We start from the raw sequence: 26,256 nt of genomic DNA, 5'->3' as shown, positions 1-26,256 counted from the left end.
ATCCACCTATGCCTTCCTGGGCATTAGGGGCATCGAAGGGGCTCTCTTAGCTTCCATTAGGGACTCTTCCGCCAACACACACCACAGAAACTTCAGGTTCTGGACGGTGCTGACATCACCGCTTATCCACTCTCCGGTGGGCTAGTAGGCCAAGTGTACCAATACCAAACATTGAAACAATAATCGAGTCAAGAGATACTACAACAGAGTATGGCACGATTTACGAATCTCATAGGATATTGTCATGTCAACCTAAGCCAGAGGGGGCAAACATCCTGAACTCATGGTAGCGAGTATTGTCTTTTGCACCACTGCTGAATGAGCCAAGACCACTGTGGTAGATTCCAGACCTGACAATTTTTAGGTAGTCAGCTCGGGCTCGTATCTGGGTTGGGCTCCGCAGTTCTGCCAAACCCATAGCACTTCCCGATCGCTGATGACTGCCATTCATGGACTTCTTTAACGATTGCTATTGAAAGCAACTCTCTCTATCCTTTTTTCTTCCTTCAAATGCAAGCATCTCATTGTAGCTTGCAGTATGCCGAGCTTTAATGACGGCTTCGGTCCTCCGGCCATTGACGCTCCACTATCTCAATCTCCTCTTTGATCGGGCATGCAACTCTTCCCATATTCCATGAGGAATACGCGATGAGAGATTCCGAGCGCTGGGTTTTCGCAACAAATCTCAACCATCTGTATGTCTGAGGCTATGCCTCTTGGCCTGGAGTGAAAATGGTCGGTCGGGTTGGCGGCTGCTCGATCTGGTACATGCGTGCTCTTGGTGCTCTTGGCTTTCAATACTACCACCACTCAAAGATCATCATGTTACCAAACTGAGCTGTGGTGCGATGTTCTTCCTTCTTTTAGATGAATTCAGGGCCACCCCGGACGCCAAAGATTAGCGCGCAAACTGTCACAGAGATTTCGGAGACTGTACATTCATTTTCTTGCGCGAGCAATTCCCACGGGAAGTTTGTGGGACTGTCCACGCCATGTCTTTGAACTATGATTCTGTATAGGGGTTTGTCCGCTGGTTACCGTGCTGTATGTTGGTTGATTCCCCGCCTGTATACAAATGGACATTCAGGCTGCCTGACAAAACCTGCGATAGGTTGAGCTCTAGGTCGAGCATCTAATGGTGAGACAGCAGCGACAGGAGCAGAAGGCCAATTGCAGTGCTGAGCATCATACTGACCAACATTCTGCGCATAGCTTGCTTGGTGACTGCTTGAGTCTTTGACTGGAACGGGCGAATCTTTGCTCTAGCTAATGTTGATGCTTCCAACAACCATGTCATTCACTTGGAGCTTGATTTGTTCTTCTCAGTAGTGGTGGAACTCTGCTCTTTCACTGGGAGTTTTCTGCCTTTTTAAGGATAGTACGCCCTGGATTGCTATTCCTCCTTTTACTGGGGCACCTCTGGCTCTTTCTTTGCCTGTGACTTGGGCTCTCTAACTAAAACTAGTGAGATACATTAGCACTCCTTTCTCAGCATTAATTAGCCGACACGAACCATTGCAGAGTCTCTTGCTTTTAGGGGCAGGATTAGACTTGAGGGTCTGAGTTGTCTCCTTTTTAGTTATTGTCAGAATGTGTTCTAAAGTCAGAGATCCCTGGCAGTTCTTCACAGCTTGATCAATTAGAATGAAATTAGTAGATAGCTGAGGTGGTGTTGCTGTGTTACTCTCTCATCCTCTAGTATTACAGTGTGACACCCTCTTATGCTAGTACTTTTCTAAGTGGTAGTGCGCAGTTTATTATATGAGTTATTTAACTGAAGAGACTTGAAAGAAATAGCTCTTAAGGTATATATTTGCATAGAAGGAAGAGAGTAGCAAAGTAGATGTGTGCCGAGTAGACTATAGCCGTTTATATATTATCAACAAAAGTCTATAAAATCAATGTAGTACAGATTACTAAAGCCGCTGTATTCTCCTACTTACCATCATTCTTGCCTGATTAAAACATGCTTAAGTTTAGGACGTTTATTATCCTAGAATTCTTATTAATTTATTTTGGACATTTTTACTCAACATATGTCTCCAGTTATGTCTTGTTGATAGTCTAGTAATATGTGGCCTCAGGCACTAACTTTCTTTCTTCCACTGCAGATCTTCAGTCATATAATAGACGAGCTAATAACTGGACGCTAATAGGGATCTAATATTGCACACTATACTCTGGTAGCTTCTGATAATTAATACAGCAATGTCTTGGATGACAAAGTGTAGAAGAAAGTAAAATTACGCTGGCCAATCCTCAGAGAGACCATGGTCTGCACAGGACAATCTGCTCCTGCGCCTTCAATGTCAACCACACATGGACATCACTAGCAGTGGAGTTGTCTGCTTAGTGACAGGGATTCAAAGGGTTATATGGCTACGGAGTACAGGCAGATTGATAAGCCTGAGAGAGCCATTGGATAATCTAGAGGCCTTAAGAGTGACTGATTAGTCAAGGAGCCTGGCCTTCTTCCGCACATGCTGAATGGCTGGTTAGTGGTTCTGTCCTGGTTCTCACCCATTGCCTCGCCCAGTGTCCGACTGGTGGCTCACCACATCCATTTTGCCTCTGCAAAACCTTGTTAAACTCCTCCCTGTCCTCTGCACCTCCGCTTCGAGAAAAAGGATTACCCTCCTTTTTTTCTTCAGTTATCCCCAATGGATCGCATAGAGCCTGTGGGCGGCTCTTCCGATGCCTCTGAGGACCACCACCTGCCTTCTTCCAACGATCCGAGACCTGGAGCGACAACGTCATATCTCCGACCGCGTGCCCCATCACTCCGCTCGCGCCGTCCAAGTATCCGCATCCAACGCCCACCCTCCGTCAATAGTCTCAATATACAGGCGCAAGTGAATGCGGACAAGAGTAATGCGTCGAACGTGGGATGTGACAATGCATTAAACCCTCGAAGAAATTCTCAAATCTCAGGGCCCGACGGTACCAGAGCCGCTCAGAATGATGGAACTCCCAATGGTGGCGATGGAGACGATGGCGATACTGTCTGGCAGGGTCGCCGGCGTAGCAGTTCTGAGCCTCGTCCAGGTCGTTGGTCGGGATCCTCCTCGTTCGTCCCGCCACTGTTGACGGTAGGGGATCAGGCGAACGTGATGCCCATGTATTCTCTGAAGGAGGAGCCGTCAAGCCCTCACAGTCCAGTTGCCGAGCTTCCCTCTTCCCAGCCCTTTTCGACAGCACACCTTGAGCCTCCACCGGTAATTCCAAGAAGAGGAAGTCGGAATGTCTTGCGTCGGACTAGCGAAGCAGCTCTCAATCGATTCTCGCGCAATCGCGCGTCAACTGTCAATGGCGCTGTTCCTGTAACGCCGCCTCCGAACCCGGATGTCAATGAATACCACCCTCACATGGTAGATGTGCTGGACGTTATTGGTGAGTAGTTGTGAGCGAAGATTTATATGCGCCCGGCTGCTGATCAGGGTTCACTCTGCAGACCCCGAAGTAGCGGCTTTATCTACCCTCACCAACGTGCAAAACTCTCTCTTTGTTCCCAATTTAGGTAATTGGGTCAACCGCATGCCCACATATACCCTCTCGCCGCCAAGCTCTCGCGATGAGTCAAGTACAGAGACAGAGGAGGGTGAAACAGCAGAAACGGACATGAAGCAGACCCGTCCGATGTTAGTCCACCGCCTCTCCTCTGTGTTAGACGAGGCCCCCGAGCGCCGATTCGCTGTTCTCCCCGAAGAAATGACCTTGGAAGGATGGACAAAGGAAGAGTTGGAGGAGTTGAACGATCGGGTCAGACATATGTTACATTCGCGACGCTCTGCCTTCAAGCGGTCCATGGTTGGGTTTGGTAAATATGTATCGAAACGTAAGTCGTTGGACGGCATGTTTCGGCTGCTCTTATGATCCGTGGCTAATAGCAGTTTGTCGACAGCGCTGGGGTTTTTGGTTACTCTATACGCAACTCTCATCACCCTTTTTGGGCTTGCATGGGTGCTTTTCCTTATTGGTATGCTCTCCTCCTCAGATATCACCAACTCCTGCCGCTGACATACAAAAAGGCTGGATCAATGTGGGAGGAAGGCAACTATACGTCATCAATGTCATCGATAACGTACTTGTGGCTTTATTCGCGATCATGGGCGACGGGCTGGCCCCCTTCCGAGCCATTGACACCTACCACATGATCTTTATTGCGCACTACACCTTTTTAACCTGGAAGATCCGCAAGAAGCGCGACCTCCCCGCGCTCAGGGACAAGAACGATCTCCCCGAGCGCCGCGAAGCAGACGTCGACGTCGAACTCGGCGACTCCCCCAAGGATGGAGAGCACGAGTTCTCCGTGCTCAACCCCACCCAACAGCGCAAACTCATGCACCATCAAGAGAAATTCGCCAAGTCCCATACCTTCTACAAGCCTCATGAAACATACACCCACCACGCCTTCCCACTACGCCTCCTCATCGCCATCGTTGTCCTCCTCGACTGCCACTCCCTCTTCCAGATCGCCCTCGGCGCTTGCACGTGGGGCATCAACTACCACGTGCGCCCCTTCGCCCTCACAACTGTCATCCTCTGCTGCTCCATCACGTGTAACATCACGGGCGGCGTCCTGATCATGATCGGCGACCGCCGCACTCGCAAGAAGGACGTCGTCGAGCGCCTCTTCCGCCAGCAGCTCACCGAGGAAGCCGCCAAGAAAATGCAGAAGAACAAACGCAAGGAGGAGATGCGCAAATCGATCGAGCTGAGGAAGTCTTTGGATCAGTCGCGCAAGTCGCTCGATCAACGTCCGCTGAAGGTTACATCATAGCCTTGCCAGCGTCATTCCTCTTTCTCATTCCCCTGTCTGCCATATTACGAAGTCTACGAATATACCCGATCGCTCTGGGCATCGGTGCGCCCCGTCGCCATGTACTATATCCGCCTGTGCGATCACCTATCCACCCTATCTAATTCATTTGCAATTCATATCATGAGTTATATATGTGCATTATAATTACGGCTCTAAATTATAGCATCTTGGAGTTGATTCGGATTTCATGGTTTCTCGTGTGCTTAAGAGTACTGGTGTATAGATTGTTTGCTTGACAACTTGCTAGCATTGTTGTCGGATCAGGGCTATGTAGAGCATTTTGTTTCCAATTCTTGATGTGTTTGCTTTAATATCACAAGTCTCCATGTCTCCGTAGCACGATCACATATTACGGATCCACCAGCTGTAGTAACCTGAAATTGTACCTTTTGACAAAATTTTGCATTCTATGCGTCCTATACAACCCAAGAGAGGGTCCGAAACAAGAGGAGGAAAAAAAGAGAGAGGTGATATAGATATGCAGTTGGCACTCATTTACAAGATATGCGAATGGCAAAGAAAAGAAAACCTATCGAGGCTCAAGCAAACTGTACAGAAATATGAGCAAGGAGACAACCGCTAGGGAAAATATGAGACTGGATCTCACGCCAATAGTTGATCGCTGTCGAACATAGATTTTGAAGCTAAGATGCAAGGTAAGCCACTTCGAAGAGCACATGACTCGCTGAACAAGGATATGGAGGTACGAAGATTGAGAGGGGAAATAAATTCAAATGAGTGGCACGTCAAGTCTCGGCTGATTGCCAACCAAGGCGTCGGACATGGAATTTGATAGGTGTGTGAGAAATGGCTGTGATGCATTCCATGCATGGGCATTCACAGTTCACGATGTAGAGCCTCATTGTCGGTAGTTTTTTGAGAGTTTCGTTTGCTCAATATCTCTTCGAGGACGTCCAACCGCTCGCGAGTAGTCCTGATAGCATGCTTCATCTCACGGTCAGACATCCTCTCATTGCGCAGCTTATCCTGGAGCTGAAGGGAACCCTGGCGCAGCTGGGAATCGGAGGGTCGGTTAGCTGCCGGGAAGGCCATCCCCTCCATGCCAACTCGATCCTCCAGCCAGCTCCAGAGTTCACTTTCCTCCCTTCGCCACATTTCTTCATAGGCAGCCAACCTTTGAGGTAAGGAATAACCGGGACATCCAATATCATGCGACACCCGCGATTGAGAAGGGCTTCGGAATAAGACCATGAAAAGCAGAATGCCAATAACCAGAACAGCAACATTGCCATTCAACACCGGTTTGAGGATATCCACAACAGGCCCAAGCAGTCCATGGACCAGCTCCAGAAAGCCCCAGGACTTGGCCTGTGGTACATTCGCATCCTGAGCTGTGTTAGAGGCCACAGTGGCTGCCTCTTCGGCCCCTGTATCATTCTTTCTACGTTTACCAGTTTTACCCCCTGCTTTGGTAGCGCCAGCGCCACGACCACGCGGAGCAACAGCGGCTTTGAGGGTAGCGACAAGCTCATTGCCGAATGTGGTTTGGCCATCAATGGCACCCTTTTCGATAGGACCTATATGTTCTTAGCGTTAATCCACGTTCGTTCATGAAGCTGCGAAAACGGATATTACCTTTCAACCAACTCTTGCCTGACCACTCAATTGTGCAAGTCATAAAAAACCGTGTTTGATTGCCCGGTGCCCATGTAAACAAATATTTTGTCTTGGTGCAGAATACATTCCCACTAGGCACATCGGGAGTCTGCGTCGAAAGGGTGACGAGGACAGCTTTCTCTAGGTCCAGAAAATCCAAGGTTTCAGTGCTGATACACTTGGTCTGCTTGGGACCAATGGAGCCATTAAGCGGTTTGATGTATGAGTACTTCCTGGTTCTGCTTTCGTTTGTAAGGCCTTTCTTTTCACTCTCGAACTGGAGTTCGCCAGACTTCTGATTTTCAACAAGAAACTTCGGAATGAACGACCCGGATGCCGGCCCAAAGACATAAGAATACACTTTACCGAGAGGCGCTGGGATGATTTCATCTTTGATGACTTTGTCATACTGGCCGTTGGACTCGGTATACTCCGTTGGCGGGTGAGTGGCTGGTCCCGGGAAGTCAGCATCTAGATCCCCACCTGGGCTCGATTTGCCAGCCTTCGACTCGCCGCTGGAGTTGGGCATCGCAGTCGGCGCTGTACCATTGCCATTCTGAAGCAGACCGGACGCTTGCCGGCTCAGTCCTTTCGTGGGGAGTGAGCGCTCGCTGGCGTTCGCACTGGCGCCTCCTGGTCCGAAGACGCTTTCAGCATTGTCACCCTCCTCATCCTCGTCGTAGATCTCTTCTTCCTCGTCGTCATCGCTCTCGACTTCGCTCTCGCCGGCCTTTTCTGTTTTATCACCGGTACCGGTGGCAACCCTTGTTCCGTTGACGGAGCTCTTGAGGGCGGGGTGGTTGATCTTCCAGATGTTCACCATCAGGTCGTAGGTGGACTCTCGACTGAGTAGACTCCGGAATGTATGACGAGCGTGCAATGTCTGGATGGCTATTGCATTGGGAAATACCATCGCAGTTGACTCTTTCTCTATGGCCACAATTTCATCGAAACTGATAACAAGAGTGGTGACCCAGCCGAGGATATTGCTGGAGAAGCAAATGTGCCCTTCGGAGATGTAGATACGTCCCGCCAGGATGATCTCTCTCTGCAAGGCACAACTGTAATCTTCAATGAGGTAGTCATCCTCGGGAACACTACGGAACAGTTGATGGAAATCCCGGTTTCTCTTCTTACTTGCTACAGCGAACCCTGTCAGGCGAGGAACACTGGCATTGGCGCCCGGTACTCCCAGAGCAATAGCGCTAGCACCGGCCAGTCCCACCGTTGAAGCGGTCGCACCAGAAGAGCCTCGATGACGCCTCTGAGCCAGTCGACTTCGCACGCTTCCGCTTCGATAAGGCCGAGTGCCGGTTTCACCCTCGAATATGCTACCACTCGGAGTGGTCTGATCACCATCCGCGCGGGAAAGGGAGTTGGCTGATTGCAACTCCAGGCCCTCCTCTGCTGGATGCGCTGACGATTGTTCAGAAGGTTTTTCATAAGCCATAGAGACTGCACGCGCAGCGTGTTGATCCTCAAGTCTTGCTGCCTCCTCATCTTTCTTGTATGCGGCACGTTTCTCGGTTACCCTATCAGGTTTCGTGATCACAACACCATCAGGAGTCGAAACAGAACCACCAGAAGGGGCATCAATGTCAAGATGGCTGAAATTCAGATCCCCAGAACCCAGTGTATCGATTGCAGATGGTTTCTTCTCCCCGGTGGACCACTCATTCTCTTTGGAGCCTTCGGCTGTGCTTTTAGACTGTGATTCGTCAGAGGCCGCGGGTTCAGGTTGGGCCACCGTCCGCGCCTTGGCTTGTGGATTGAGGCTGCTACTCAGAGTCGACGCGGCATTTTGAGCGGCGGAAAAAACGGAGGAGAAGAAACCAGTTTGCTGGTTGCTGGACGGAGACCTGGAAGGAGCTTTAGGTTCCTCGGCGGTAGGGGTCAACACGGAAATAGAGTTTGAGAGTTTACTAGGCTTGTGAGACGCAGAGGACGCAGACCGCACACGTCGGTGCGAAATCATGTTCCCAGACGTGCTTACAATGACGCCCGACGGTAGGTCCTTTGATTTGACAGACTCTGGAGACTCTGTGACATCAGGGGAAGAGAATAATCTAGGAAATTCTGAGCGACTATCAGTCGGAGTGGGAGGGGTCACGGTTGTTTGAGGTGCAGGGTGCGCAGTATGTGGCGGCGTTCTCGGTGGATTGGGACCATCAGAAATCCGCAGAGGTTTGTCCTCCTTGAGATTCGTCAGAACTGGTGGGGGCACAGGAAGGGGCTCGACTTCCATCGTCTGGCTTCGTTTCGATGAGAGGCTGCTTCTTCTGCTCAACAGGCCGCCGCTCTTCGTACTCGCGCCCGAGGTAGAAGATGTTCGTTCGCGGTTGGTATCCTTCTTGTTTGAATTGGAGCTAAACGCCTTTTTCAGCCGCCTGCCCGGGGAGACAGCGCGCTTCTTACTGCTGCGCTCCTCTGGGATACTCAACATGGGGCCCGATGCGGTAGCGGGTCTGGAGAGTTCTCCTTCCGGTAAAGTCTCTGAGGCAGTTGCACTGGGCCCACTGACGGCGGATTCGACGTCTGCCTGCGTCTCGTCGGTGTCATTTGGGTCCACAGAGGTAGTCTTGATTAATGGGGAGGAGGAAGTGTAGAAGTCGGTATGGGAGTTTCGGGTAGTGAGAGGAGGAGTCCTTCAGATGTAACGCGAGAGTGTCAGTAACACAAATGCTTCTCCTGTATGGTAGAGGAGCTATGCGTTGACGCTTACCGGTCAGGCTCAGAATCGTCAGTTAGAAGAGTGATGACTTCGCCTGGCGGGCTCAGATTGTCATTCGCCGACGCGGACTCGCCGCGAGACTCGTTTGATCGACTCTCCTGTAGGTCCGGGTCATTCTGTGAGACTAGTGACGATTCCTCCGTTTGCTTCTGTTCCTTCTCCTTCTTTCGCTTCCGCCGAGCATTCAGTAGCTTGGAGAACCCGCTGGAACCTGCCTTTGCGGTTTCGGCTACTTCGCCTGCTTGTGATTTGGGTCTATCAGAACCGGATGAGATTGACGCGCCCCCGTTGCTGCGGCCGGAGCTCCACATGGTGTCCAAGTCGGCGGGAGTAGTCCAGGTCCGATTGGATTTACTGAAACCTTGTGGTTCAGTCTGGGGAACCGGAGGAGGCTCCGGGATTGCGGGTTCCTCCATAAGGAATATAGCGGAGTGCGGAAAAAGGGAAGGTAAGGAGGGGACGGGTCGAGGAGTCGACGCAGAATGTAAGTAATGTTTACTCCAATCCAATCAATGATCTGAAGAAAACCTTCACTCCGGTTCCTCAGCGTGGCAGAATCAAGTATGGAATCCTTGTCAAAGCGCCCAACAAGGACTGGTGGCTGGAATTCAGGATGTACAATTATAGGGAGGAGGGGGAAGCAACAGCATGGGGTGTTGTGGACGACCGCATTCCCAGCAGCATGGTTTCACAACAAATGGAGAGAATTTGCCGGTTTTTTACTTTCAATGATTGAGGGATCAGAACTTGTAGACAAAGAGTAGATATAAATGAAGCAAAAGGAACGAAAATTAGCGAGAGACACGATGGAAAAGAAGCTTGAGAAGGCCACATGGAAAATGACGACGACCATCCACAGGTTCACCTCCACAGTAGCAAGCCGCCGTATTTGTATTACCATCTCCCCGATAATACTTGACACACTCAGCATGTAATGGCTGTCATAAAGCGGTAAACGCCTTTCAGAAGTCACCCTAGACCCGGCCCACGCTTATTTTTGGATTGGGAGTGGAGTCCGTGGCTTTATTCCGGTACCGTACATCATTCGGAGTACATATTTTTGGCATCGAGATTCTAGATCAATCATCCAGGGTTGACAGGGGTAGGAGTCTCCGTGCTACTAGACGAGTTACATAGTAAAGGTACGGAGTAGTAGTTTCAGATTCCTCCCGTTCCTGAAGGGTGCGAGATGTGATTGTCCGCATCAGGACCTTTCTTGCGAGAGGTTTAAAAGGAAAGGTAATGTCACGGTTTCATTTGATGCCTTAGGCTCATGCCGAATTCATTCACTTTGTGGCGGTCTGCGTATGGCGTCACTTCCTCTGATCATGTTATCTCTTCCAGCTCTTCCAGTCATCTAGCTGAGCTGCTGTTGACAACTGCTTACAGGACCATTATTACATACAGTCTGTATCCATGCAGCCATGGAGACTGCACCGCTCACCTTGGTTAGTACTGGTCCTCTTATGTTTCACCGTATTTCATCCTATTGACACTGCCGATTTAGGCTCATACCCACGCCCGCAACGCCGTCCTAGAGACGCGCAAAGCCAATCCCGTTGCAGCGAGCGAGGAACATGACTTGGCTGCTGGTGAATTCGCAACAGCTGCACAAAACAGTTCCGACCGTGAGGTAGATTTGCATTGCTGAAATTCAACATTCAGTCAAGATCTAACGCGTGTTCATTCTTTGTGTCATAGGCCTTGCGAACTCTCCAACTGCTTGAGCAACATCATAAGAAGCTCGCTCAAATCCTTCGCTTTCAACATGAGAATCCAGTCAGTACTAAATCCGCTGCCACTGCGCAGACGGGAGCTGGAGAATCAGAAACGACCAAGCTATCCCCGAGCTTGCCAGAGCAAGCGCAGCAACAGCAGCAGCCGCCGCCGCCGCCGCCTAGGTTGGTTGGCAACACTCGGTTACCGGCTAGAGAAACCTCCTCCATTGCCAGCAACTTGGCCTCTGCACGAGGAATACCGTCTCAACCCCTCCGTCCTTCTCCCGTCTCCCCCACTGTATCCTCGCAACAGGCAGGGGCGAGGATGACCGAGGGTCCCAGCAAGCTGAAGACCGGAGAGTCAAGATTACGAGGAACGCAAGCCCACAATTTAAGGGACCGTCCGAGCGGCGTATCTGCGTCAAAACAACCCTGGTCCCCACCGGTCACCAGTCCTACCGGAATCACAACTCAGCAATTCGTGCCGCCGGAAGCGGTCGAATCAAGTCGGCAGAAGAGCAAAACTGCACCATCCGAGGAGCCCTTCCAACGATTCTATTCGACCTTTGAAGGCCTCATCTCCAAGATTTCCGCGCCTCTAGCATTTGCCGGTCTGCCGCTTGGAACAGAGGCATCCACGCAGTCCGACTCTGCAAGACGCAAATCATCCGCTGCCGACACCAAAGTCGATCGCCATCAAGCAACTTCAGATCGACTGGGTCAGTTCACCGAGCCAGACGTCAGCAGGATTTTCTCCCGCGCCGCCCTCCGCGCAATCCGGGACTCAAATGGCAATGGGGCGGGGAACACCGCAGAATCATTCTACGTTGTGCCTACCACAGGCGGCACAGTCTCATACGCCGGCATCCTCACCCGAGCCGAGAAGGAAGCCCGACGCAACAGCCTCGATGAGGCGGACGATGACTTTGTCGATGCGCGCGAGACTCCCGCATCGCCTGAGTTACGCCAGAGTCTAACGGGCTCACGGGGCCGGGCGAGTCGTGCTGCGGACAAACTCACCACCCTGCATAACCCCAAGACCATGGAGGAACTACAGATGGAGAATCAGGCGCTCAAGCATCTATCCGATACCCTTTCCAAACGGCTGCACATGTGGGAAGTCAACGCGCAATCGTCTTCCATGGCTCTGCAGCAGTCCCTGAAAGCAATGCACCACCACACCGGCCCGTGGCCCGACCACGCTTACGGTGCTCAGGGCTCCTCCGCTGCTGTGACTCCCTCCGCTGCAATGGACTCCGACCAGCGTATCAAGGAACTGGAAGAGCGCATGCGCCGCAACGAGAAAGAGCTGGAGCGCGTCCGCCGTGAGAACGAGAAACTCCGGGACGTCTTGGGTCGCTACCGAGAACGATGGGAGAAATTGAAGGAAGGAGCGAAGACTAGACGGGCGGAGGGTAGGGCTGCTGCGGGCCCTTCTTCTACAGCGGGTACAGTCGAGAGCAGTGACAAGCCCGGAGCTACTCCTAATCCGGATTCCAATCCGCAGGAGCAGGCTGAGAGCGCCAAGTCAAAATCGGATGGCGACATGGAGAATGAAAGTACAGGGCCGGAGGCGAAAGGGGATGCCTCTGATAGCTAGCTGGCGGGTGGCCACTCCATGTCGGTTCGGTCGTGCTAGACATAGCAACTCTAGGCGACATTCTCCCCAGGTTCTTCAAATTTTGTTACAGTCAAGCTTCACCAAGTGAACACAGCATGGGAAAGTATCAATAGAAAACGAAGGATTGTCATATTACATATCTCTATGCCGAGGCACAGACTCCAAGCATAAGTCCACAGATACTACAACGTATCAGGCACACGCCCAATCTATAAATGCCAATGTCACACCCTCTGGACACGTCCACAAGTAAATTCATAAATAAGACATATATACCTTCCCCAAAACGCACAACCTTCGTCCACCTCGCCAAAAGAGCCAACCGCATCGACTCTACTGCACATAAAAGGTAGCATTGCCCCTAATATCCGCGGAGCTGCTCCCCACCAGCGCAGTGAACGCCCCAGGCTCAACGACATATTTCATCGCCGAGTTCCACAGCCCCAGATCCTGCACCTTGATCTTGATCTTGACAGTCTTGGTCTTCTTCGCGGGGATGACCACCTTCTCGAACCCCTTGAGCTGGCGATTCGGCACAACGACCGACGAAATCTCATCCTGGATGTACACCTGCACAACTTCCGTCCCATCCATGCTCTTGTGGGTGTTTGTGACATCCACACTAACGGTGACAGTATCTGAAGCAGTGACGTTCGCCTTGTCGACGGTGACAGGCCCATACTCGAAAGTGGAGTAGCTCTTGCCGTAGCCGAAGGGGTACCAGGGGAGCGGACTACCGAAGACATACTGGTGGCCGAAGACGAAGGTGCCGTTTGGCAGCTCGTAGCCGGAGTCGCCGATGGAGCGGGCGGAGTTGAGGTAGTCGTAGTAGATGGGGAGGTCGCCGACGTAGGAGGGGAAGCTGACGGAGAGCTTGCCGGAGGGGTTGTAGTCGCCGAAGAGGACGTCGGCGAGGGCGTTGCCACCTTCCTCGGAGGGGTAGAATTGCTGGACGAGCGCGGCGGTCGAGTTGGAGAGCCAGGTCTCCGTTACGGGCTTGCCACTACTGAGGACGACGATGGTGGGGACGCCGGTGTCGACGATGGCTTTGATGAGGGGGGCTTGGGCACCAACGAGCGAGAGGTCGTTTACGTCGACGTGTTCGCCGGTCCTGCGTAGGGTTTAGTTAGGGATGTTGGGGATTTATTGCAAGGGAGGGGGGAGGGACTCACGTTGCGTTGAGCCCTTGCCACAGCTCCATCTGGTCTCTTGACCAGGTGCCAACGACGACAATGGCCACGTTGGATTTCTTCGCTGCCTCGACGGCCTCGGCGAAGCCGGACTGGTCGTTGCTCCATCGCTCGCATCCCTTGGCGTAGTGGATGTTTGCCTTCTTTCCAACCGCAGCCTTGATGCCGTCCAGGGGAGTAACACCCCGGTACTGGCTCTTGTGGACCACGTAATCCCCGTACTAATCATTATGAGCAACATTATACATGTCATGAGCTTTGCAGTGGCACGTACATTCATGAATCCATGGGCCATGGGTCCGATAACGGCAATGTCACCCTTCTTCTTCAAAGGGAGGGTATTGTTGTGGTTTTCCAGCAAAACGATGGACTCCTTGTCTAACTGTCTGGCAAGCTTGACGGCTTCCTTGCTGTGGATGAGGTTGTTCCATTGGGACTTGGGGGCAGCGGGATAGGGGTTTTCAAAGAGGCCCATCTCGAACTTCGCTCTCAGCACTCTTGAGACCGCGGTGTCGACAGTCTTGATATCAAGCTTGCCGGCCTTGACAAGTTCAGGGATTTTCTGGAAATTGCTTTGCATACGTCAGCAAGGAACAGTCAGATTCCAGGGAAGAACTCACAAAGAGCCACCACCCATCTCGACGTCGTTACCGGCAGGAAGAACCTGGAGAGTGACGGCTTCCATGTCAATAGGGTTGCTTCTGCAGAGCTTGAAGGCCGAGCACAATCTATCTGTACCGCCGGCATCACTCATGACAAAGTAGTCGTAGCCCCATTCGCCTCTCAGGATCTCGGTCAGAGTATGGTAGTCCGAAACAGCAGGGATGCCGTCATACCTAAACAAGTTGTCAGCAGCTTCTTACGGTCACTGTCAAAACACGCTTACGAGTGATAGGCACTCATGATACTCCATGCGCCAGCGTCAATAATCGCTCGCTTGAACGACGGGAACCAACTGTTTCTATTAGTATCAATTCGCGTCTTGATCCTTGGCCACTTACGTTGTGCGCAGATATCTCTCGCCTCCGTGAACAGGAGCCGTGTTGATACCCTGTTCTGGCTGGCTGAATCCTATAAAGTGCTTGACCATCGAGGAGACGTTGAGGCTCTGGAGGCCCTTGACGTAGCTGTATCCCATCTCTCCCGAAAGGTATGGATCTTCGCCAAACGTTTCTTCAACCTAGGAGCAGTTATGTTAGTGCCCTGTATAATAGGAAGGTTAAGCGCATAGCGTACCCGGCCAAACCGCAGCTCGCGAGCCAGGTCCACGACAGGAGCAAAGAGCTGGGTGACACCAAGTGTACGAGCTTCCTGGGCCACGTATTTGGCCATCTCTTGCACTAGCTGTAATTCTCTGTTAGATTTGCCCCAAGCAACAAGATGCGAAATACGTACCTCTCTGTTGAAGGAGCAGCCATACGCAATAGGCGAATTGAATATTGTCGCGTTGCCAATTAAGAATCCATGAATACCTATGGACGATGGACTACCATCAGCATTTGACCAGAGTCAAGACTCTAATCAGCCATACCCTCTGTCTGGACAAGCGCCGGAATTCCAAGCGTCGTGTTCTGCATGAGATAGTCCTGGGCTCTCTTGACATTGGTGGCAATCCAATCCCAAGGAACGGGATAGCCAACTGGAAACATCGTCAATGCTATCATTCGCTCGAAGTCAGGGTCCGGTTTGTCTACCATAGAACGATCCCGCCTTCATCTTCATATTCTCGACGAGACCGGTGTAGTTGAATGCTCCGCTGGTGGAGTTCATCCAATTGGTAATATCACCTGTAGCCGACTCAATCAGCTTTGTCAATGAAATTGATCGTTGAAAGCCAAAAGGAATTGAATCACTGACGGACCCTGCATTAATTGGGCCATCTTATCCTCGATCGTCATCCTGCCTATAAGATCGCGCACTCGGTCATCCACAGGCGCACTGGGATCTTTGTACAGCGGCGTCGAAGCAGCCTGTCCCGTAGACAAAATCGATACAAGCTGCAAGAGCAGCAAGCTCTTGGAGAGAAAAGTTCCGACCATCCTGATGCGAAGATGGACAGATCCAAACGGTCCCTGTAGAAACTATAATTGCGAGGTCTCTCCTCGATCCACGAGGGGGCACGGCGATTTATGTCTTATTTACCACGTTGCTGCAGACCGCACTCTGCAGTCTCTGCAGTGAACGCCATTGCCCGGTAATTATTCTCGCGTCTCGGCATGTGACTAGGCCATGCTCGGAGCAGCCATCGTAATAAATTGCCTTCAATGGGCCCATCGCAATCTAATAGACCGAGTGCATTGTTTGACACAGAGGAGGCACGCGTTCAAGCTATCGTGCCCTAGTTGGCGGTTAGGTCCAGTGCGGAGATGAGACCGGCGGGCCGTAGGGGATGTGAGAAAGTCATATACTGGCGAATGAGTACATCAGCGTGGTACGAAGCAAAGATCCACACTCCATGACACTGGCTTGGAGCCTTCAACAACAATGCCAACCGCCAATGCTAAGGAGCTAGGGATGGAGTGGTGCCGATATCCCCGGAATTGTAGAGATGAGAAGGTGCGGAGAAGCATTCGGACGGCTAAATTCAAGGGAAAAGTTGGGCAGGACGAATGCCTAGTGGCTGACTTGAATGTGGTTCTGGCAGGATTCAACCCCAGCGAGCGTCGAGACTGGAGAGGAATAAATGATCCATGCTGGGATCTAAGGGAATTAGGCTGATGCGAGATGTATTTTCCACCTATGGAATCATTGGATGTAAGTCCACGCAGAAACCACAAGAGAAATCCTGCACCCGTTAGCTGATCATTTCCCGCCATTGCCATGATAGTGCGCCGAGGTCAAGGATTGCTTTACCTGGTAGAAAGGATCTTGGGACTGGAAGCATGGGAGCCAGGGGAGAGGAGAATGGAAGTGGAACTGCTCTGGCAGGGAAAGATCTCCCTGAATTGTTGATAAGATATCTATCCATTGGACCTCAATTATTTCCAGGACTCGCATTGCAATGGCTCAATGGCTATGTATATTGTGGAGCCAACCCTGGCAATGTCATGTCCAAGTGTAAAACTACTATTATAAGGTAGGAACCATATATCACGAATATAGACTCAGAATCAAACCGGCCAACCACCCATCATTACAACAATACCAACAAATATGTGCCGACGACTGGAATGAGCCGGCCGCCGCAGAGAAGAAACTGCTCCGTCCAAGCCTACGTCCGCGTATCTGTGCCACTTTCGCGACCGCCCCCTCTATCATGAGTCTCGGTTCTACTGTGATTCTCGTCTGCTTCGACGGTTGTCGTACTGTCCAACGCCTTGTTGCTACTGTTCGGCTTTCGTAGAGCGCCACCAAGCCATGCTAAACCTCCACTCCATGAATCACTTAGGCTGCGTATTCGGGTGAGTGTGGTGACACCGTTTCCACTCTGACTGATGGACTGATCTTCTGAGTCTACTAACGGGGTGGGATTACCAACGGGCCCAGGAGGCGTCGGGAGATCCCCAGTAGAACGGAGTCGAGCAGTCGCAAGTTGCAATGGAAGATGCTGGTCCACACCTGCATCCACCTCATCTGAAGGGCCTCTGTCCCTGTTGCGCGTGTAACCGTCAAAGACTGTTGTGCTTAGCTGCTTTCTTCGAGCGGATCGCTTATGCGACTTTCGGTCTTTCACGGGACTGGTTTCGCCACGGCGAAGTGATTCGGCAACGACCGCACTGAAACCTGCTGAAAGGGTAGGGAGGAGTGGGCCGGGAGAGAAATGCTTGGATATAGAATTGCGTAGGTTCCTTGCGGGAGGAGTCTGGGGGACGGTACTTTCTCGGTCAGCCGGTTCGACGTGGTCGGGCTTGGATGGAGACGAGGGTCGGTAACCGCGATTTTCAATACCAGGGGCAGGAGGAAACTGCAAGAGGACTGCTGAATCAGCATTTCCTGTTTCGGACTGTTCCGGAGGAGTGGCTGGTCGGTGAAGCTGAGGTTCGGAATTGGAAGCCTGAACGTGTTGTTCCAAGTGGTCCGCCCATGGGTTCGTCAACAGTGAGTGAGAGTGTGAGTGCAAAGACGGATGCCCGGGAGATGGCTGCGTAGGAGATTCCGCGGTTATGGAGCCGACAGGAGATGAAGGAGCCGCGGACAGAGCACCCTTGGGAGTGAGCTGGTCCTCATCAACGTCTTCAATTCCACTGCCCAGGAACGATCCTAATGGGGATTGTAGATCGTTCTCATCAGGTATTGATTGCCTCTGCCCGCGTTTGGCTGTCCTAGGTTGATGCGCAGGACGGGCAATGTCAAAGTTGTCCTGATACTGCTCTCCTCCCAGAAGCCCAATCGCTTCTTCCTCGTCATCAATGGAGAAAGAAGACTCGTCATCTGCACGGAGTCTGCCACTCGTGATAAAGTACACGCCTAGGAATGTCATTAGGCAACCAGAGACAAACTTTGAGGCGCGCTCGACGGTGTAGTTCTCAAAGTCGCGGTATAACACAGCACTTCCAACGATAACCGACAATGTGAAGAGTACAAACTGGGTTGGGATGACTTGGGTGGAATCAAAACGTTGCAAAGCCCGGTTGATGTACCGGATTTGCATCAGAGCGCTGAAAACAAGGACAAACACCAGTAGATAGGTGACCGGAAAGGTAATAACATGCCATAGCGTAAATGACAGCAGTGACGAGACACCTTTGGTCGACAATGCGGTATATCCACCTTGATATCTGAATGAGCACTTGGATCACACGATCAACCAGACGCATCAATAATGACTGAGACTTACCAAATAGCGCGACTAGCCCGACATCTATCAGGATGGTTCGAGAGCCATACTTGTGGCTCACCCACATGAGGGTGATAATCAAGCAGGCTGTCAGACCCAAGTACAACTCGAATTCCCAGCGCGTGATCATGACCCATATATCATGGGGACCGATTTTCTCTTCCGACGAACTGGCACTGAGCACGACCACAACAGCACCGGCGATTGCAATGAGCACACCCCAGGCATCGCGTTGGCGAAACTTCTCCTTGAGCATTATTGGGGCAATAACGCAGTTTGAGATCAACGCGACAACGCCTAGCGGGGACACAATCGATGCAGGGGCAAACCCGTATGCCATGAAATTACCGATCTCGCCGAGACACATGAGCACGAGGCCCGCCCACCAGTACGGCGAGCGGAGGTATGACTTGCGCCGGCCATGGCGCGAATCCTTATCCCCAGCACGAATAGTTTGGTCCGATAGAAAGGACTCGCGTAGGCGACCACGCGGGCCTGATTCTCCATCCGAGAACTCGTCGCTCCGTCTTAGAAAGTCCTCGGGTAGTTCTGGCCCGGAATCCGGAGACTCGTCTCGATAACGAGGAAACAGACGTCCCCCTCGTCTGAATTCTCTGTCATCCTCTTCAGCTACAGTAGTTCCGTAGGCACCTGCTGCATTCCGGCCCGAGTTGGCCCGTTTCCACTGTATCTCCCTTTGTAGCTTGCTCTGCTCCCACTCCCTCTCGATCCGGATGTGAGCGTAACGTTGAATATTGAGCGCCAGAGATATGAGCACGTTTCCCACCAATGCAGTCACAATACCAATCAAAGACGACCATTCATGTAAATGCCCTCCATTGTGGCCGCCGATACTCGAATCTGAGCCCGACGTGGACGAGGGTAAATGTCGAAATGACGAAGAGACAGATGCGGCGGTGGTCGGAGTAGGGGCAAATGAAGTGACGAGACCCGTAAGCAGGCCTGCTGCTAAGGGATCCTCTTGGAAGGAAGCCATTCAGATGTAGGAACGAAGCGACCAGGTAGGGGGCAAAGAACGGGTTGAGGAGCTTCGAGAGCTCAGAAGACACACGTTAGGACGAACCGATCGTTATCAGCCAGACCAAACTGCTCAATCTGATGCGGAACACAGAGGCTACTGAAGACGAGACCTCGATGGGTGCAGTTAGGACGTTGAAAGAAACCGATCTGATGAAACGATGCTCGATTTCAGTAATACACAATCACTCATGCTGGTAAAAATTGGCGCATTCTGTTCCGTGACTTTATTAAGCCCTGAAGCTTTATATCTGCACTTCCTAAGACAAAACGAGATTTTTGAAACAATATAAGAGGAACGATGTCGGCCAGCAACGGACAGAAAGGGGTGGTCTTGCTGTCGTTCAAGAGCAACCGCAGAACAACAACCGGGATGGTCGGAGGATTGACCGGGCGCGGATTTAAGATTGCGAGAATACGAACGATCGCTCAGACGAACTAATCAAGAAGACAGCGGATGAGAACAGACTCAAGCGCAGCATCATGGGTAGTGACAAGGCTAAGGCAGACAGGCCGGTGCGAACTCATAGCCTCTTTGAGTAAGGTAGAGAGAGAGAGAAAGCGACTATCGAAGTGCCATTGTCCACCTAGAGGATCATCATTGGTCTGACCTCCACAACAGCCCATCGGTGGACACCCCTCCTGTCCAACGTCATCAAGCATCAAATTTCCCACTGGCCGATAATTCTCTCTGGTGCTACCGGAGTCTAATACGCATAAAGTCCTGATCAACGAATACGGATGAGGGTATCTCTAATTCTCGATGCTAATCCATCGATGATATAGTTTTGAATCTGATTACACTAAACAGACAATCATTCTCCCCCCAACGCCGTCCATCTTGCATATGTATACAGTAGCCTTTCAGAAAGACACCTACCCAAGCGGCAGAGAGTGGAAAGTGCCACGAAATCATAAACGCAGAAAAGTTCTTTAGGGGTGGTCCTTTCACCGCTTGGCCCTCTTCTTATTGGGTTCTTGCTCTTCCTCGTCATCGCTCAGCTCTCTGAATATCGGAACTGGCTGTGTTTCTTTCCATGCCTTGGTGAAGATGGGATCTTTCTCTGCCTTCTCGGCATACTTCAGCAGCGCCTCGCGAGGGTCTTCGTCTCGCATGGAGCTAAGAGGAATATTTTCGCGGATATGCCGTTCATCCGGCTGCGATTTTGCAAAAGGAGTAGTTGCCGGCAGATGTGGTCGTCGCGGGTCCCTGGAACGACCCGAAGCCGTGAGCCCGACGGTAGGATGGCGGGCAGACCAGGTAGCCGAGCTGTAGTGAGGTACTCCGTTCGATCCGACCACAACGGAGTCGCCCGAGATACCAGCAGACAGGTCCATGGTAAGCGACGGGTCATCGTCGATATGGCGACGTTTAGGCGCCCTGGACATGACCAAGGCAGCTCCCTTGGTCGACATATTGGGATTGTACAGAACATGTGTCTCAGCGTTGGCAGAACCAGTAAGGATCTGATTGAGCCTTTCATGCCAGAGAACAGTGACGAGAGGTGACCCAGGCGTGACTGGAGTGACGAGCTCGGGTTTCAGGGTAGCTGGGTTCAGGATGTGTAGATGGCCAGTCTCTGAGCCTGTAACGACATTGGCCGACGTAGGTGAGAAGATAATGTTAGAAGACGGATAACGAGCTGAAATCGATGGATGCGAGACCGTGGTAATTGGCTGTTTAAATTTTCGAGTGTCCCAGAGTTTGATAGTATCGTCCCCTCCCTTGGTGATGACTAGTCTTCCGTCCGAGCTTATGTCCAGTCCACTCGTCCATGTATCACGAGCATGCGCATCTCTGATCTCTCCACTAGGCCGAGTAAACGGTCCATTCCCGCCCCACATCAGCAAGCTTCCATCGAGGGCAGCAGCGACGAGAATACTAGGACCGCCCTGTTTGGGAGAGCCCCATGCGACGGCGGTCATCTTACTCCGACCAGCGGATCCAGCCACCCTAGACTTGTGAACAATGACTTCCTTTTGCGATCGCCCAACGTTTGCGTCCCAGATGCGAACTGTGCTGTCCGTTCCTGCGGTGACGCACAAGTTGTAATCGGTCGGAGACCAAGCGCCACTAGTGACCTCCGCTATATGGCCTTTGGTATTATGAAGATCTCTCAGGTACATGTCCCCCTTCACAAATTCAGTTAAGGTATCGCCGTCGCGGTCCAGAATCCGAGGTTGCGGCGTTGCCGAAACAACCATGACATGACTTGGAGACAGAGGGTTGAATGCGACATAGTGCACCGGGTGTGTTTCTTGGGCGGCGGATTGCTTCTTAGCAGACGGATCGACGGACTTGAATGCGCGTATAGTAGTCGGTGTCATAGAGGCAAAGTCATGGAGCTTGAGGGTGCAGTCAGTCGAGCCTGTAATCAATCGCGCTCCTGCCGGATCCACCGTCATGGTCGTCACTGCGCGCTCATGTGTCTTGATAAGAAGCTCGTGAGAGACTGGGAATTCGTCCTCCTCCTCTTCAGAGTCATCATCGTCGGAATCATCTTCTGAGTCGGCTTTTCCATCGTGTCCTCTTGTCTCATCTTCAGCTTCACCATCTTCGACTGCCGGTTTGTTGTCAGTAACTTCTTCTTTATCGCCATCTGGTTCGGTTGAAAGTTTCGACCGCTTGGTGCGGTCAATCTGGGCATTCACATCAAGCTTCTTTTCTTGTTTGCCAAAGCTACTCGGGAAAAATTTTTTGAACGCTTCTTCGTCGAACCCGTCCATTGTGATTGAAAGAGATCTTGCAAAGTGCTTATTCAAAGCTAATTAGGAAATGACTTTGATGATGCCAATAATGTTACAACTGTTTCCGTTTGCCACTCTTGCAATGTTTGCGGCGTTTGCATCTTCAGTGCATACTATGATATCGGCTTATCAAGTCTCCACAACTTTCGAGGCGGTAAACATTACCATACAGATAGGTAGCTCGGTTCACTAGTAGAATACATCATCGAAAGGCTCTTAAAGAAAAGCCGTCTTGCTCAATCTACGTAGCCATAAGACACCTATTGACGAAATTCCTACCTTACAAATACAAGCCCTCCACAGGACCGCCATCCTGCTTAGTCTTCATGATCCGTTCCCTTGCGGCACGGAAATCATCCATTTGCACCCTCATACGGCGCTCTCTCAGCGCCATCAGACCGGCTTCTGTGCAAATAGCTCGGATATCAGCACCAGAGAGATCGTCTTTCTGGTTGATGAATTCATCGAGGTCAACGTCATCCGCAAGGGACATCTTGGACGTGTGAAGGGTGAAGATCTTCTTCTTGGTATTTTCTGTGCATTGTCAGTCAAGGAAACCACAGCAAGCTGCTTAGCAGGGTACTCACGGTCTGGGTTTTCGAAGAGAATCTTTCGGTCAATACGACCAGGACGGATCAAGGCAGGATCCAGAGTCTCAATCTTGTTTGTGGCCATAATAACCTTTACATCACCACGGTCGTCGAAACCATCCAGTTGGTTAAGAAGCTCCAACATAGTACGCTGGATTTCTCGTTCACCACCAGATGTAGAGTCGTAGCGCTTGGTACCGATGGCATCAATTTCATCGATGAAGACAATCGAGGGCGCATGCTCAGCAGCGACCTGGAAAATCTGTCGCACCAACCGAGGACCATCTCCCAGATATTTCTGGATCAGCTCACTTCCGACGATTCGAAGGAAAGTGGCGCTGGTCTGGTTTGCAACAGCCTTGGCAAGCAAGGTTTTACCGGTACCTGGAGCACCGTAGAGAATGACGCCCTTTGGCGGCTTGATACCCATCTCCTCATACAGTTCCGGGTGGAGCAAGGGCAACTCGACAGACTCTCGGACTTCTTGAATCTGCGACTCGAGACCACCAATATCTGCGTACGACTCGGTTGGTGCCTTGTCGAGCTTCATGACTGAGACCAGAGGATCGGACTCTTCCGTCAGCACACCGACGACAGATACAGACTTGTGATGCAGAAGGATGCTGGCACCAGGCTCCAGCAGATCCTTGTCGACAAATGACATGATAGAAACGTAGTACTCGGGGCCGGTGGCACTCGAGACAATCGCATGGTCATCGTCAATTAGCTCCTCCAGGTTACCAACTCCCATGGGGCTGCCTCTCATGTCATCCACACGGCTCCTTTCGTCCGCATTCCTGTCCATGATATCCAGGTCACCTCGGCTCACGGAGTCCAGCGTTGCCTGAGCTTTGGCCTTACGCAGACGCTCCATGTTCTCCACATATTCCTCTTCGAGCAACAGGTGGTCATGGACTCGTTGCATTCGAAGGTATCGTAATTTACATCGTGACGTAGGAAAAATGTCGGGGAGTTTTGAGGCAGCGCTAGGGCCGGCAGCCTTGCGCTTCTTCCGCCCAATCCTGGTGGTAGGTGGTGGTGGTGGTTCGTACTTGGGCTTCTCCTTCTGCAGACATAGGCTTTGTCAGCTACCGAACTTGCGGCATCAGAAAAGGTGTCGAAGGCATCGACTCACCTTCTTATCCTTGTCATCTCTCCCATCCCCGCCGGGGCCTCCACCGATGTTTGACTGCTGGTTACCCTGTTTTCAAGACACGTTAGTCTGGTTCGAACGAGATAAGGCAACAAAGGCACTTATGACGAAAGCACCCTTGTATACATACCATGTTCCCAGAGTCTGTGCAGTTAAGAGTTAGAAAGCGGTAGCAGAATTAGTCCCCTGACAACAGCAACCTTGCTACCAGAAGAGTCGTTAAAAAGGGCGGTTGATGTTAAGAGGGTGGATGAAGGCGTGAACGTAAGTGAGTGAAGCTTCCGCTGGAGAGATGGACGGAGAGCTCTCAGGTAAGCTGTTGTCGCCATCTGGCCCGGTCTTGGCGACCAGCATTCAAATCACGTGACAGACCGCCCTGTTTTTCGCCTGAGGCATTTCAGGTTTTTACGTCCCAATTTGGGTAAGTAGATCCACGGTTGACAGCCTTGCGGCCTGATGCTTTTCGCTGGCGAATGATAGTGGAATTCCAGCGTCACCAGGGCGGCTGCGGGCAAGTAAATATAGCCTCTAAGGTAGACGCCTGGTTATCTAGAACACTCTGTAGTCAGGTAGCTCAAGGTAGGTAGCTTTCTGCCTTACACGCAGCACAATAAAGTCTAAGCCCTTTCGCATTTTCGAATCTTCTGCTTTAGAGCTTCAACTTTAAATTGTCCTGCTGCAAAACAGCTTTGATATATCTTCTCTGCTGAGCTATCCTGTGAGTGTTCGAACTACTCCTCGTCTGCCTCGTCGTCCCCTCATGAATCACTCCTCGAGCCTCAGTCCTCAAAAGACAGCGAGGCTCAATATGCCTTCATCTACCAGTACCAAACAAGCATGCTTACTTTTTCTCTGGCTCTTCCCGTCCCACCTTCTCCCCGCTCGTCATCACGCTTCGAGTTGATAAAGAAGATAACTGATCACTCTTGCTGATAAGGACCAAGTTGTTCCATAGTTAGCGACTCAGGACACTATCTTTCGGATCAAAATTGCGTTCACTTAACCACATCATCTACTTCTAAGCGCGTTCATCACTTACGTGGCTGACTTGGTCGATCATTTCACTTATGGCTTCTAATCGAACGCGGCGTATCGCAAAGGAGATTGCGGATATTCGGGCTGATACTCATTCACAAATTACTGCCGAACCGGTGGAGGATGACGATGTAACACATCTGCGGGGCACGTTTCCGGGGCCCCCGGGTACACCGTACGAAGGTGGTACTTACGAAGTCGATATCAAGATACCCAACGACTATCCGTTTCGGCCGCCTGTCATGAAGTTCGTGACCAAAGTCTGGCATCCCAATGTGAGCAGCCAAACGGTGAGTATCGTCAGCGTTGAGCCCTCTGTGTGGCCATGAGACGATCTCTGATGTTCCTTTAGGGCGCTATCTGCCTCGATACGCTGTCGTCGGCATGGTCGCCGGTGCTGACCATCAAATCCGCACTTTTGTCCCTCCAATCCTTACTCAGCACCCCTGAGCCCAAAGATCCGCAGGATGCAGAGGTAGCGACCATGCTATTGCGAAGACCGAAAGAGTTTGAGCGTGTCGCCCGGGAATGGGCCGTCATCCACGCTGGAGCTCCCCGAAAACACGCTGGAGAGGGTAGTGGAGGAGCAACAGACGAAACTCTCCGGCAGGAGGAACTCAGGGCTAAGGCAGAGCAAGAGAGGGAAGATCTTTCCAAGTACGTAACCACGCAGGTGCCATGTTTCGTTACCTCTAGAGAATCGCATCTCATGCATGTCAATAGGTACGACGGATATAACAAAGACCTGATCGATCGATTCTGCAGCATGGGCTTCGATGTGGATCGAGTGGTTGCGGCATTCAAATTTTACGGCATTGATCGAATGAATGGAGAGGACTATGAATTGGATGAAGCTTATATGGGTGATATTACCGCACGGCTCCTGGGTGAGCCATAACGACGGAGTGATGACTCTTTGGGCTATTCTTGGGGAACAATAGCAAATGAAATTGATTGAATGCATGGTGCCTGGCGAACGCTCTGTTTTCAAGAGATTCTTTCGTGGAGATTTTTTATGGTTGGGAGCAACAACTGCCTTATGTCATGTCGTGATGAATTGTTCTTTGCTTGTTTCTAGCTCTTGTAGCCGTCTATTCTATGCCTCCTTTTCTATCTTCTGTCTCTTACTATAAACTTGATGCCGAGCTTCTCCAAATGCAGTTCAGTTCATGGTTGTAGAATGTCACTGCTGGGCTTAATTCTAGCCAGAATCGGC

General features: G+C 51.4%; 8 protein-coding genes across 8 annotated transcripts; 3 read left to right on the top strand and 5 right to left on the bottom strand.

Moving 5' to 3' along the window:
* Positions 1 to 2,040: 2,040 nt before the first annotated feature.
* On the top strand, positions 2,041 to 4,780 carry AFUA_5G07110 (DUF2985 domain-containing protein; the record flags this gene model as incomplete). Its single annotated transcript, XM_748830.2, has 4 exons — positions 2,041 to 3,390; positions 3,452 to 3,835; positions 3,902 to 3,976; positions 4,029 to 4,780. Exons 1-4 carry the CDS (start codon positions 2,661 to 2,663, stop codon positions 4,778 to 4,780), a joined length of 1,941 nt encoding a protein of 646 aa, XP_753923.1. The 5' UTR covers positions 2,041 to 2,660.
* An 879-nt stretch (positions 4,781 to 5,659) lies between these two features.
* Positions 5,660 to 10,029, bottom strand: AFUA_5G07100 (GRAM and VASt domain-containing protein; the record flags this gene model as incomplete). The annotated part of the gene is made up of 3 exons (XM_748831.2): positions 9,162 to 10,029; positions 6,419 to 9,084; positions 5,660 to 6,360 (listed from the first exon to the last, which is right to left on the bottom strand). The coding sequence occupies exons 1-3, from the start codon at positions 9,584 to 9,586 to the stop codon at positions 5,660 to 5,662; spliced, it is 3,792 nt and encodes a 1,263-aa protein (XP_753924.1). The 5' UTR covers positions 9,587 to 10,029.
* Positions 10,030 to 10,559: 530 nt separating this feature from the next.
* Positions 10,560 to 12,488, top strand: AFUA_5G07090 (uncharacterized protein; the record flags this gene model as incomplete). The annotated part of the gene is made up of 3 exons (XM_748832.2): positions 10,560 to 10,618; positions 10,678 to 10,803; positions 10,899 to 12,488. Exons 1-3 carry the CDS (start codon positions 10,595 to 10,597, stop codon positions 12,486 to 12,488), a joined length of 1,740 nt encoding a protein of 579 aa, XP_753925.1. The 5' UTR covers positions 10,560 to 10,594.
* A 354-nt stretch (positions 12,489 to 12,842) lies between these two features.
* AFUA_5G07080 (uncharacterized protein) lies at positions 12,843 to 15,831 on the bottom strand (the record flags this gene model as incomplete). Its single annotated transcript, XM_077804782.1, has 11 exons — positions 15,561 to 15,831; positions 15,394 to 15,486; positions 15,231 to 15,338; positions 15,095 to 15,171; positions 14,936 to 15,043; positions 14,701 to 14,879; positions 14,586 to 14,654; positions 14,320 to 14,535; positions 13,974 to 14,271; positions 13,682 to 13,920; positions 12,843 to 13,620 (listed from the first exon to the last, which is right to left on the bottom strand). The coding sequence occupies exons 1-11, from the start codon at positions 15,736 to 15,738 to the stop codon at positions 12,843 to 12,845; spliced, it is 2,343 nt and encodes a 780-aa protein (XP_077660920.1). The 5' UTR covers positions 15,739 to 15,831.
* A 355-nt stretch (positions 15,832 to 16,186) lies between these two features.
* Positions 16,187 to 20,077, bottom strand: AFUA_5G07070 (DUF803 domain membrane protein). The gene is made up of 3 exons (XM_748834.2): positions 18,477 to 20,077; positions 16,553 to 18,409; positions 16,187 to 16,484 (listed from the first exon to the last, which is right to left on the bottom strand). Exons 1-2 carry the CDS (start codon positions 19,471 to 19,473, stop codon positions 16,911 to 16,913), a joined length of 2,496 nt encoding a protein of 831 aa, XP_753927.1. The 5' UTR covers positions 19,474 to 20,077; the 3' UTR covers positions 16,187 to 16,484; positions 16,553 to 16,910.
* Positions 20,078 to 20,237: 160 nt separating this feature from the next.
* On the bottom strand, positions 20,238 to 22,301 carry AFUA_5G07060 (WD40 repeat domain-containing protein). Its single transcript, XM_748835.2, has one exon. The coding sequence runs from the start codon at positions 22,239 to 22,241 to the stop codon at positions 20,463 to 20,465; it is 1,779 nt and encodes a 592-aa protein (XP_753928.1). The 5' UTR covers positions 22,242 to 22,301; the 3' UTR covers positions 20,238 to 20,462.
* Positions 22,302 to 22,317: 16 nt separating this feature from the next.
* On the bottom strand, positions 22,318 to 24,472 carry AFUA_5G07050 (proteasome regulatory particle base subunit RPT2). Its single transcript, XM_077804781.1, has 4 exons — positions 24,136 to 24,472; positions 23,988 to 24,053; positions 22,850 to 23,918; positions 22,318 to 22,796 (listed from the first exon to the last, which is right to left on the bottom strand). The coding sequence occupies exons 1-4, from the start codon at positions 24,136 to 24,138 to the stop codon at positions 22,543 to 22,545; spliced, it is 1,392 nt and encodes a 463-aa protein (XP_077660919.1). The 5' UTR covers positions 24,139 to 24,472; the 3' UTR covers positions 22,318 to 22,542.
* A 477-nt stretch (positions 24,473 to 24,949) lies between these two features.
* On the top strand, positions 24,950 to 26,226 carry AFUA_5G07040 (E2 ubiquitin-conjugating protein UBC1). The gene is made up of 4 exons (XM_748837.2): positions 24,950 to 25,330; positions 25,393 to 25,697; positions 25,764 to 25,927; positions 26,128 to 26,226. The coding sequence occupies exons 1-4, from the start codon at positions 25,073 to 25,075 to the stop codon at positions 26,217 to 26,219; spliced, it is 819 nt and encodes a 272-aa protein (XP_753930.1). The 5' UTR covers positions 24,950 to 25,072; the 3' UTR covers positions 26,220 to 26,226.
* The last annotated feature ends 30 nt before the right edge of the window (positions 26,227 to 26,256 follow it).

Source organism: Aspergillus fumigatus, chromosome 5 (assembly GCF_000002655.1).
Source record: "Aspergillus fumigatus Af293 chromosome 5, whole genome shotgun sequence".
Taxonomy (NCBI): domain Eukaryota; kingdom Fungi; phylum Ascomycota; class Eurotiomycetes; order Eurotiales; family Aspergillaceae; genus Aspergillus; species Aspergillus fumigatus.
Note: the sequence above shows the minus strand (reverse complement) of the source record. Positions and strands in the feature narration are given on the sequence as shown.

Bases quoted from the DNA above. Each gene is read 5' to 3' on its own strand.
- AFUA_5G07070 (XM_748834.2), bottom strand. From the start codon at position 19,473: ATGGCTTCCTTCCAAGAGGATCCCTTAGCAGCAGGCCTGCTTACGGGT. The intron at 18,410-18,476 runs GTAAGTCTCAGT...TCAGATATCAAG, and splicing joins CGGGCTAGTCGCGCTATTTG to GTGGATATACCGCATTGTCG.
- AFUA_5G07060 (XM_748835.2), bottom strand. From the start codon at position 22,241: ATGGACGGGTTCGACGAAGAAGCGTTCAAAAAATTTTTCCCGAGTAGC.
- AFUA_5G07050 (XM_077804781.1), bottom strand. The intron at 23,919-23,987 runs GTGAGTCGATGC...CTATGTCTGCAG, and splicing joins GAGATGACAAGGATAAGAAG to AAGGAGAAGCCCAAGTACGA. The intron at 22,797-22,849 runs GTGAGTACCCTG...GACAATGCACAG, and splicing joins TCTCTTCGAAAACCCAGACC to AAAATACCAAGAAGAAGATC.
- AFUA_5G07040 (XM_748837.2), top strand. From the start codon at position 25,073: ATGGCTTCTAATCGAACGCGGCGTATCGCAAAGGAGATTGCGGATATT. The intron at 25,698-25,763 runs GTACGTAACCAC...GCATGTCAATAG, and splicing joins GAGAGGGAAGATCTTTCCAA to GTACGACGGATATAACAAAG. The intron at 25,928-26,127 runs GTGAGCCATAAC...TAGCTCTTGTAG, and splicing joins TATTACCGCACGGCTCCTGG to CCGTCTATTCTATGCCTCCT.